We start from the raw sequence: 11,818 nt of genomic DNA, 5'->3' as shown, positions 1-11,818 counted from the left end.
TCCTAAAGAATGGGAAGTGATTAGCAACTTGAACAGGTTTTAACCTAGCTTAAAGAAGTTGAAGTCCTTACAAGTAGTCCTCAGGGTCTCAAACAACAATCTGTTCTATCCCAGCCTATAGCCATCTTTGTTAAAGGCACAAGGACCAAACCCCTGTTGAGAAAATAGGCTGGAGACTCAAACAAAACAAACCCCTTTTAATATGGGTAACCAACCTGGCAAATAGTCCAGAAACAAAAGCAGCAAAACACAATCCAAATGGAGGAAATTGTCCACACGAAACACGATGCAAACAGAAAAGTAGTCACCGGCAATACTAACAGAACATGATCCCATGAAGTACTTTGCAATGGTTGCCTTCAGCAACCAGCACCGCCCACACCTTCCATTTTTATACAGCAGTCCCAAGGCGTTGCCTCTCAGTGCCTTCTCCTCCTCCCCTGGAGTTGTCGTATTGACTGCTGCTGATCTGCTCTCGCTAATTGCCGGAGTCTACGAGCATCAATCATCATGTCCATCAGGTGTGAGTCTTGCAAGTCTGACTCATTCTCCCCACACAGCTGAGCTTCATCAGGAACACGACTGGAGGGCCCCAGGCTCTTCCTCAAACCGTGAGTCTTGTAATTCATCAGAGCCTCCCTCTGACCCTGATGGCCCTTCAAATGCCTCCTCCACCTCCTCCTCAGATTCCCCAGACTCAGCTGTTGGGAACACAGGCTGGCACGGAATCACGACACAATCCGTGTTTTGCCTTAAAAAAAACATAATGGTGTATGAATGGCAGTAATCTTTCCCCGTTGAGCACAATTATTTTTTTTAAAGCCAGATCTGCATCCAGAAAAATACACGTGATATTTACAAATATTCAAAGCTAATGCCTTTTCTTTATTGTCTGAATACTGGAGGTTTTTAAGAAGAGATTGGGACACCGATTTGTCTGAAATGGTATGGGGTTTCCTGTTGGAGGATTAGGGTGGCCCAGAACGATAGCGTTGATGCACGCAGCAAGAGAAACACAAAGGGGTGGATTCAAGGCCGGCAAAAACGAGAAGGATAGTCGAAACGAATCTTAATGTTTATAATAATAATAATAATTAAAAAAATTAAAGTAGCTGCAAAACAGAATCCGGTAAAAGGGGAGAGACCTTGATCTCCCTGTCCTTGATTGTGTGAATTCATGCTGGGAAGTACATGGACGAGACTTTTAGTCATTGCTATGAAAACATTAGAAGTGCTGCTAAGCCTCTCCGATATTAAGAGGCTTCAGAAATGGCTCGCTTTTCTTTCTTTCCCTCTGACAAGTTCTAAGCACTTTGAGGTTGGGGGAGGCCGGTCTGGGGTCAACGTTCCCAAAGGCATCACAAGCAAACTTGGGTTGTTGTTTTTTTGTTTTGTTTTGTCAGCTCCCTGGAACAGTTTCCTTTCCCGAGCGCCTCTGCCTTTATAGGGGGGGGGCGGGCTTTAGCGTTGTGCCGTGCGCCGTACAGAATAAAAACTGACCTTCTTTGGAAGACAGTAACATCAGTTCTGATATGATTGTTTTACATTTGGAAAACACTTAAATCTGCGTCCTGTCTTTTTAAGCACTTAAAGGCAGAATTATTCTGTTGGGATTTTAAAAACAGTGTGGGGGGGAAGTGAGCGGATAAAGCATCTTCAGGGAGCTGACAGTCACTCCCCCCTGCTGCATATCTGGTGGTCTGTCTGTCTGTCTGTCTCTCTCTGTCTCTCTCTCTGTCTGTCTGTCTCTCTCTCTCTCCATTCTGTCTGTCTGTCTGTCTCTCTCTCCATTATATTCTGTCTGTCTGTCTCTCTCTCTTTCTCTCTCTCTCTCTCCATTATATTCTGTCTATCTGTCTGTCTGTCTATCTATCATCATCTCCAGGATCTTTCTTTCTTCCCCCCTCTCTCTCCAGTATATCTATCTATCTATCTATCTATCTATCTATCTATCTATCTATCTATCTATCTATCTATCTATCTATCTATCTATCTATCTATCTATCTATCTATCATCCCCAGTTCATACTTCCTATCTATCTATCTATCTATCTATCTATCTATCTATCTATCTATCTATCTATCTATCTATCTATCTATCTATCATCTCCAGGATCTATCTATCTTTCTTTCTTTCTTTCTTTCTTTCTTTCTTTCTTTCTTTCTTTCTTTCTTTCTTTCTTTCCTTTATCTTTCCTTCTCTTTCTTTTTTTCTCTTTCTCTCTGTATTTCCTTTCTCTTTCCCTTTTCTTTCTTTCTTTCTCAAAAGTATTCACGGTGTAACAAACCCACATTTTCACCTTTTTTATTGATTTGTTGGAATCTTTACTCCTCTTTGATAATCCTGGTGATTTGCCCCTATCATGAAACAAAGATTTTCAAAAGCTGTCCAGGATGAACTTAATTTTTTCCTGTCGCCCATTCAGGTCTCGCTCAAGATCGCCGAGAAGACGGGCACACACCCCCGAAAGGCATCGAGAAGAGAGGAGCGTTCCGACTGCCTATCGTGTGAGCAATAGCCCGGGCATCAGCAGAAGACGCACCCGTTCCAGGTACACAACGCGCTTGCAGAACATTACTCCAGAATGGGAACACTGAGGCTTTCTTGATTTAGCTGGCTTTGTCCAGCTCTTTACGTCACTTTCTCCATTCCTTTTTAGCATACAGAAAGTCCTTGTTTAACAGCCACAGTTGAGGCTGGCAGGCCAGCTATTAAGTGAAATGGCCGCAAACTGAAACCACACCGGTTCTTACAATCTTCAGCTTTCATTTGGTTTACAGACCTGTGAAAGTCGTAGGTGTGAGGATCAGTCAGAAAATAGAATAGAATAGAATAGAATAGAATAGAATAGAATAGAATAGAACTGGAAGGGACCTTGGAGGTCTTCTAGTCCAACCCCCCGCTCAAGCAGGAGAACCTATACCCGTGGTGGCGAACCTATGGCACGTGTGTCACAGGTGGCACTCAGAGCCCTCTCTGTGGGCACGCGCGCTGTCGCCCCAGTCCTAGGCCTTCAGCAAGGTTTTATAAAACCTTTTCGCTTTAGGCCTCTGCCGCCGTGTGCAAAAAAAAAAAAAGGTTCAATCAATCAATTTCAACTTTTTGCTGGGGAAAAAAAAAGATCTCACAAAGTTGTAATTGATTGAAATTTTTAGTCCCACCCAGTCTGCCGTTACTACCGCAGCCATGCCCACCCGGCACCCGACAATACATAAATGAGTTTTGGGTTGCAGTTTGGGCACTCGGTCTCCAAAAGGTTCGCCATCCCTGACCTATACCATCTCAGACAAGTGACTGTCCAGTCTCTTCTTTGAAACCCCCAGTGATGGAGCTAAACAAGGATATGTTTTTAAAAGGAGCCCAGACATTGTTTGGGGATGCTTTCTGCATCAACTTTACTAAAGAGGCTAGAGAAAAAAAAAAAACCTGTGGTCTTCCTTCCCTAGATTTTGTAGATGACTGGGTGCCCCCTTTCCATTACAGATGAGCAATGGAATTAGGTGGCGGCGCTGAGACCCCAATTCCAAAGGGCATAAAACCGAGAGATTTATTTGGATTATGTTTTTTCGGACATCCTTTCAGTAGACACTTCTGGGCACGGGTCCCAATTTATTAATAATTGCGAATATAAGCCGGCAAGAAAGCAAAAAAGAGACAACGCGCGTAGACTTAAGACCCGAGTCCAGGAGAGTGATCTGTAGAAAAGAGCAGGAGTGACGTGGGGCGCCTTTCGGCATCTTTATGGCTCAAATTATTCTCTTGATTTAGGAGGCTTTGGTTACGAGGAATGCAAACAGCCCTGATAGAGAGAAACCTTCCCGAGGATGGCGATGTTTATGGCGCTAAGGCAGTGCCATCCATCTCCATCGCCCGAGGTTTTAAAATACGCTGCGTGGGTTGCCTTGTCCCCGCCTGCTGCCTTTACATCCTATCTTCTCCACGGAGAAATGCCTACCCATTTACACCCATGGCACTATAAGGATGGCGAGATACGTGCCGGAGATCTTAACGCAGTGATGGCGAACCTTTTAGGTGCCCAAACTGCAACCCAAAACCCACTTATATATTGTCGTGTGCCAGGCAGGCGTGGCCCATTGGGTGGCCGTGGTCCATTGGGTGGCCGTGGCTGCGGTGGTAACGGCAGACTGGGTGGGACTAAAAAGTTCAATCAATTCCAACTTTGCGAGATCTTTTTTTTTCCCGTGAGAAGTTGAAATTGACTGATTGATTGGAACTTTTTTTTTTTTTGTACACGGCGGCAGAGGCCTAAAGCGAAAAGGTTTTATAAAACCCAGCTGAAGGCCTAGGACTGGGGCGACGGCGCGCGTGCCCACAGAGAGGGCTCCTTTGCTACTATAGCCCCCATCCAGAAGACAATTTGAGATGGGGCATCGGTTGGTGCTCATCATTCTCCGATGCCCAAAGAGATGGGGCAATGGAACTTGGCTCTTCCGAATTCAAACCATGAGCTCTCCCGTTGAGCTGCGGCCTCAGCCCACAGCTCTGCCGACATCACTTACAGTAGGAAGTTGAAGGACACCAACCCGTTCATGGTGGACCTGGGAAAGCTTTCTCAGACCAGACTATCCTGTTTCCCTGAAAGTAAGCCCTAGCTTGATTTTTTGGAGGCGGGCCTAATATAAGCCCTGCCCAAAAAATAAGCCCTAGTTTTGGGGAGAGGCACACACGTAAAAATCAAGCTGGGATGGGGGGTGGGGAGCCGCCCACATGCCCTGCACCCACTCACCTTGCAGCCAGGCCTCTCCTCGCCGGCCCACTTCTTCTTCTGCGGTGTCTCCTGCAGCCAGACCTGCATTTCTCAGTCAGGCCTGCATTTCTGGAAAGGCCACTGCAGCCGAGAACCGAGCTATGGATTGAATCCATAGCTCGGTACTCGGCTGCAGAGGCCTTCTAGAAATGCAGGCCAGAATGCAGCTGCATTCTGCAGCCATTCGTTTGGCTGCAGAAGAAGTGGAGAAGAAGTGGGACTGCTGGGCAGGGCTGTCAGTGCAGGAGGTGAGTAAAAAAGACACACACACACACACCCTGAAAATAAGACTTGGTGCCTCTTTTGCAGGGGGGGGAAAGGTCCTGGTCTTATTTTGGGGGAAACACAGGTACTAAGAGGCATATTCTTTGCCAGAAGAAAAAAAAAAACCTGGGGATTTGTGTCAGATAAGAAGCATCACCTACTTCCTTCCTCTGAAACACGCTTTTTCCTACTTCTTCAGCAAGCATGTACTCTTCTATCCCTGGTTATATCTCCCGGGTAGAGGCTGGAGATTAAGGAGCAAAGTTTGCAGTTGAGAACAGAATTGGATATTGTTTGGATTGGGAGAAAATGTTCCCAACTACAAGGCTTGGCTGTTATCTCAACAGCTCAGTAGAACGCCAAGTGTTTAGCTTATCCTCTGGTTTCATTTCTGTAAAGAGATAGTACAGTGTTTCTCAACCTTGACCATTTTAAGGCATGTGGACTTCAACTCCCAGAATTCCACAGCCAGCATTGCTGGCTGTGGAATTCTGGGAGTTGAAGTCCACATGCCTTAAAATTGTCAAGGTTGAGAAACACTGAGATAGTAGCTTTCTGTAAAATATAATCGCCATCTTAAATTAACAACAGCAATTTTTAGTTACATTGGCTGGTTGTGCTACCTGGTCAAAGCAACCTCACGCCAGACTGGGCAGAAAGGAAGAAAGCTGTTTATAGTGCAGATGCCCTGTGGCGCATGTTAAGTCTCAGCTACGTATTGGTCAACTTTAAAAAGGTCATCCGTGCAAGAAACAGCACGTTGGTTTCTGTACAACGTGCGTCTTGGATTAAAAGTACAGGGATGGATTAAAAGTACAGGGGGGGTCCTTGGGGACCCCTGAACTTGGTGGTTTTCTTGCGGACGTTTCATCCCCCAGTGTCATGCCTCCGTTGGAGCCTGACTCTGAGGACGACATGGAGTTCCCTGTTAAGGCCCAGGAGGGGGTGTCTGTGGCTTCGGAGGACGGTGGGGAGGAACAGGCTGAAGCAGACCAGGGCCCTTCAAGTTTGGAACAGGGAAGGCAGAGCTCAGGCGAGGAGCCAGGGCCCCCCCGTCAGATCCCAGAGCAAGGAGAGCAGAGAGGAGGAGGGAACAATGGAGGCAGGCTCACTTGCTCGGGAGGAGAGCGTCCTGCCCCACTCCACAAGGCACACCTGGGGAGTAGGTATTTAAGGAGACGCTGTGAGGTGGGGCATTTGCCGGGAAAAAAACGTGAACTCTTGTGATGTGAAAGAGAAGATTAAAACGGGAGGGCAAGCTGTGGTTTTGGGTTTTTTTTTTCTTGGCCTCTGTTGCGATGGCGTGTTTTATTAGACTTAACGGGATTGTGCTGTGTGTTCCTGTTTCCCTTTCAGAAGCCCCCATGAAAAGAAGAAGAGGCGGTCGCACTCCCACACGAAGTCCAAAGCCAGATCCCACTCACCTTCCATCTCGCCGGGAAAGCCATCCGCCCATAAGAATTCCAGTCACTCAGCCAGCATCTCTCCTGTGGAGAGCCGAGGATCCAGCCAAGAGCGTTCTGGGTAATGAGCCCCCGAGAGCCCCCATTCCGGCCGAGCGTATAAATAATCCAAAACAAGAAATTAAATAATGATAAAAGCAGGGGGGGATGCTTGCTGATTCTCTGCCCAAAAAAAATAATAATAATCCAAGCTCGGTTCGCTTTTCTTCTCCAAACCTTTGGGGCGAACGCAGCAAGCAGGCGTTGAGCATGTTAGAATTGTAAATGCTCCAGCATCACACAAAGGTGCACTGCGGTTGTTTAGCTGGTTACCTGTTTGACTGCCCTCCTGCATCGGGTGAAATGCCGAAGAGGAGTTGAAGAGGGTTAAATAGATAGCTCTGCGGATGGACTCGGCTGGCGGAGTTGAAATGCAAGGAAAACATGCTGGTTTTTTCGATGCTCTCCTGCTTAGGAAAGAAAAAAGGAAAACCTGCTTACATCTGGCAGAAAACCAATATTTTTTGTGTGATGCTTCTGCTTGCAGAGGTGGGGAGATAGGGAGGGAGGGAGGGAAAAAGGGATGGATGGATGGAGATTGGAGATAGGCAGACATGTATGGATAGATAGGTAAAGTGGGAGGGTGGGATGGATGGATGGAGATTGGAGATATACATGTATGGATAGATAGGTAAGGAGGATGGATGGATCGATGGATGGATGGAGATAGACTATGGATAGACAGGTAAGATGGATGGATGGATGGATGGAGATTGGAGATAGACATGCATGGATAGACAGGTGAGGTTGGATGGATGGATGGATGAATGGATGGATGGATGGATGGATGGATGGATGGATGGATGGATGGAGATAGACATGTATGGATAGACAGGTAAGATGGAGGGAGGGAGATTGGAGATGGACATGTATGGATAGATAGGTAAGATGGATGGATGGATGGATGGATGGATGGATGGAGATTGGAGATGGACACAATGTATGGATAGATAGGTAGGGTGGATGGGAGGATGGATGGAAGTTGGAGATAGACATGTATGGATAGATAGGTAAGGAGGATGGATCGATGGAGATTGGAAATGGACAGACAGACATGTATGGATTGATAGGTTAAGGTGGGTGGGTGGGTGGATGGAGATTGGAGATAGACATGTATGCAGGAATTCCAATTTGATCGTTTTGTTACCCCTGACTGACAGACATCCAGTCCGATTTTAATTGGAAATTCGACAATTTGGCAAGATTCATTTTCAGGAGCAACAAGGTTCAATCTTCTCCAATTGGATCACAGGTCTCAGTACGGAAGCGTCAGAATACTTACAGCCGCTTCATTGGGGGGGGAGGGGGGCAGAATGAACTAAAAGAGTAAGGATGGTAGATCCTTTAGAGGACATTGACCCTGCAGAGTTTCATCCGAGTCGCATCAACAACTTATTTTGATAAATTATTGAAATATTCCCTTTTTTTTAAAAAAAACAAAAAACTGGAAAGTTACCCAGGTATCCAAAAAAGATTTAGGTTGTTTGGTTAAAGTCCGTGCCAGAAAGAGCAAAAGAAGTTGAAGAAGAGCATCAGAGTAAATCTGAATTTTTCTCTCTGCCTTAGCAACCCTGCCTAAGCACATTCTGTCAGCAGAGGGAGAGGGAAGCCCAGAACAGCTCAAATCTCTCCTGAGCAGAGTTTGTGGAAGCCATCAAACTCCTCCCTGGCTAGTTTTTTCTTCCACTGTCCAAGAATCCATTCAGCATCTCTCCCGCCCCTCCATCTTTGTCCCCAGTTGGAAAGAAAGTTCCAACCAAGTTTAAGACAGGAAAACCGCACGGAGACTGTCGGATCTCTGAGCGGCATTGCAGTCCCTCTGAAGTTATTTGAAAGCCTCGCGTTGGGCTCTTTGACATCTCAAATCAATTTGAAGGTTCGGCGTGAATAGATGATTCTGCTGGCTCTCCGTGGAATCCGATTTCCCCTTTGAAGCTTGGCCCGGCTCGTCTCTCAAGAGCTGCGTTTTTAATTTTATTTTCTTACATTTCCATGAAAACCCCGAAACGGTGGGGGGTTTTTTTCTTCTTCTTCTTCTTCTTTTTCCCCCTTAATTTTGGGAGATGTTCCAGGGACTTGTTTCTCTGCCAAAAAAAAAGAGAGAGAGATGCAGCCTGGTTTTGTCTGAGAAAACTGGTCATCGGCAAATGTTGCAGAAGTAGCTTAATTTTAATTATTAATCCCACGGGAATATTTGTGGAGAAGATGCCAGTTCAGGATGCACCACTGGTGAGAATTTGCAGGGGGAGGGGGTCCAGGCCTTGTGTCAGAGACCAACCTAAAAATTCAAAGTGTTTCCTCTGATTATGGTTTTTTTTTTCCCCCACTGATCTTACAAGATGTCTAAAAGGCAGACTCATCGCATTAATTAATCTCCTGAAAAATGTAGGATGCAAAAAACCTCCTTCCACTCCACCGTTCTTCTGTTTCTCATGTTTAATTGCAGTTGCTCAACTTAACTCGGCTAATTGCCTGTCAATTCATTTTTTTTTCTTCTTTACTTCTCAAATTTTACAGGGGCGTTCCTTTGGAAAAAGAGGGCCAAATCTCTTCCGCGATTGTGTCGTCCGTTCAGAGTAAAATCACTCAGGTACAACCAAACGGGTCTTGGATTTTACAAGGCTTTGCAGTTAACTGCAGTTCTTGCTCGTCTTGTGGGGTGTCAGGTTAAAGTGAAGAAACGAAATGAAATGTAATGGGGAGAAAAGCAAAGTTTTACACTTAGGCAGGAAAAGCCAAAGGTACAAGTACAGATTAGGTGAAACCTGGCTCAAAAACAGCAACTGTGAGAGGGACCTTGGGGTCCTAGTGGACGATCACTTAAACATGAGCCAGCCAAAAAAGCAAATACAATCCTGGGTTGCATAAACAGAGGCATAGAATCAAAATCACGTGAAGCATTAGAACCGCTTTATAAAGCCTTAGTAAGGCCACGCTTGGAATACTGCATCCAGTTTTGGTCACCACAGTACAAAAAAGATGTTGAGACTGGAAAAAGTGCAAAAACTAAAGACTATTAAAGGCCTGGAGACTAAAATACATGAAGAACGGTTGCAGGAATTGGATTTGACTAGTCTAGAGATAAGAAGGACTAGGGGGGACATGATGGCAGTATTCCAGTATTTGAGAGGAAGGGGTCAACTTATTTTTGAAAGCACCAGAGGGCAGGACAAGAAACAGTGGATCAAGGAGAGAAGCAACCTGGAATTAAGGAGAAATTTCTTAATAGTGAGAATAATTAAGGGGTGCCTCCAGAAGTTGTGGATGCTCCATCCGTGGAGGTTTTTAAGAAAAGACTGGATAGTCGCTTGGTGATTAGGAATGAGTGAGTATATCCCCACCCACCCCCAGTCTCAAACCCATCTTTTTCTCCAGTTCTTTTACAGACAGAAACTTTTTTCTGCTCCCAACAATGGGAGACTTTTAATCTCCTTCCTTTTCGGTCCTTGCAATATAAAAAAAAAAGTCTTAGATCCATCATTTATAGCAGTGATGGCGAACCTTTTAAGAGACCCAGTGCCCAAATTGCAACCCAAAACCCACTTATTTATCACCGGGTGCCAGGCGGGCGTGGCCGCGGTGGTCATGGCAGACTGGGTGGGTGGGGCCAGGGCGGCGAGGGCCAATCCCTCGCCATCTCCGGGGCACGGCACATGTGCCCACAGAGAGGGCTCTGAGTGCCGCCTCTGGCACGCGTGCCATAGGTTCGCCACCACTGATCTATAGAGAGTCCCTATCATCCAGTCATAGTTGTCCCAAAGTTGCGTTTTCCAAAAGCAATTAGACTTTCTTGGGTTTTTTTTTCCTTGAAAACGTTTCACTTCACACCAAGAAGCTTCTTCAGTTCTAACTGGATGAAACGCCAAACATTTTTAAAGAAAAAAAAAACCAATAAAGTCCACTTGCCTTTTGGAAAAAGCAACTTTGGGTCTTTTGGATCCGTCTATCTCCCTTCCTTGACTCATTGTGATTGGCATTTTGGTACTTTTATCTAGACAATTCCCAAACCCACAACACCTTGCCTTTTTTTGGAACCATTTTTCTCATTAAAGTTATCAAAGTAATTACTTTAAAAGTAATTATCTTACGCTGTTAAGTACAGCAGTGGGAAAACAAGGACACTGAAAAACTGTGATAAGGTTCATTTACAGATTTGGATATAATAACAATGTGGTGGTGTTTTTTTCCTTGGTTGGTCAAAGAACTAGAAAGTAAAATAGGCATATTTTTTCCTTCAGCACACTAAGAACAGTGCATATAAACCCCCCTCCCTTGTGTTCAGTTTTCCTTCACGCAACCTGGTCAAGAAAACAATAATGTAGGAATAGCCCTGTTCAGGTTCCCTTTCCTTAAAAAAAACCCACATTATCTTGGGTTTATTGCAAATTTAATTTGACTTGCTAGGATTGCCTCTAAATATGCTTTGGAGTTTTCCTTCATACATTAATTTCGAGGCATTGCGATGGATGACTGTTAACAATTTGCACCATTTTTCCTAAGCATGATCACAGCATGGATGTTCCTTTTCCTCTCTGAAAGAAAGTGGATTTTTGACACTCAGATGACTGAAGCCATTGGAAATGTGTTTTTTGTTTTTTTTTTGTCAAAAGAGGCTGCTTACTTTTGAAAGGGCGAGATGAAAAACAGCGGTCAAGCTTCATCAAGGGAGTCTTGACTTCAAACCTTGGGAAATGACCACCCGTTAAAAGATTCTTTTTTCACCACTGAGAAAAAGAAATGCAGAATAGGTTTTTATTTGCTTCCTTGTTTGGAAAACGGGCACGAGAAACTGTGTGTGGAAAGCCTTTTCTGCATTACAAAAATGTTGTAAACATTTTAGTGACAGCCGTGGTTAAAATCTTGGATATCCTCCTGTTAGCTACGTTTTCCAGAGTGGCTGGACAGAAGCCAGCAATTTTACAGCACAGAGACGCCAAGGAAATATTTCCATGCATACTGAAACTGGCCATTTGAATTTTGGGAGCCAGTTTCTTGCTTGCTCTAGTTGCAAAAACCTTCACATAATACGCTTAACCCCATTTCTCTGCAAAATGTAGAGGCGTGGGCAAATCAAGTCTTGTTACGCAATGCTGGTTAACTGCTTTGCACGGTTATTTACAGAATAACAGACTTGGAAGGGACCTTGGAGGTCATTTAGTCCAATCCCCTGCTGAGCAGGGTATGTCTAGTTTAATGAAGAGAAGGACGAGGGGGTACATGATAGCAGTGTTCCAATATCTCAGGGGTTGCCATAAAGAAGAGGGAGTCAAGCTATTCTCCAAG

General features: G+C 45.0%; 1 protein-coding gene across 1 annotated transcript in view; it reads left to right on the top strand.

The window, feature by feature from the left end:
* Nucleotides 1–766: 766 nt before the first annotated feature.
* LOC107293988 (splicing factor, suppressor of white-apricot homolog) overlaps nt 767–11,818 on the top strand; it is a 13,234-nt gene continuing 2,182 nt past the window's right edge. Inside the window, exons 1-4 of the mRNA XM_015823180.1 lie at nt 767–783; nt 2,427–2,552; nt 6,390–6,557; nt 9,053–9,125. Of these exons, the coding sequence (XP_015678666.1) occupies nt 767–783; nt 2,427–2,552; nt 6,390–6,557; nt 9,053–9,125 (384 nt within the window). The remainder of the gene's footprint in view (nt 784–2,426; nt 2,553–6,389; nt 6,558–9,052; nt 9,126–11,818) is intronic.

This window comes from Protobothrops mucrosquamatus, unplaced genomic scaffold (genome assembly GCF_001527695.2).
Source record: "Protobothrops mucrosquamatus isolate PMUCROS unplaced genomic scaffold, P.Mucros_1.0 scaffold1792, whole genome shotgun sequence".
NCBI lineage: Eukaryota > Metazoa > Chordata > Lepidosauria > Squamata > Viperidae > Protobothrops > Protobothrops mucrosquamatus.
Note: the sequence above shows the minus strand (reverse complement) of the source record. Positions and strands in the feature narration are given on the sequence as shown.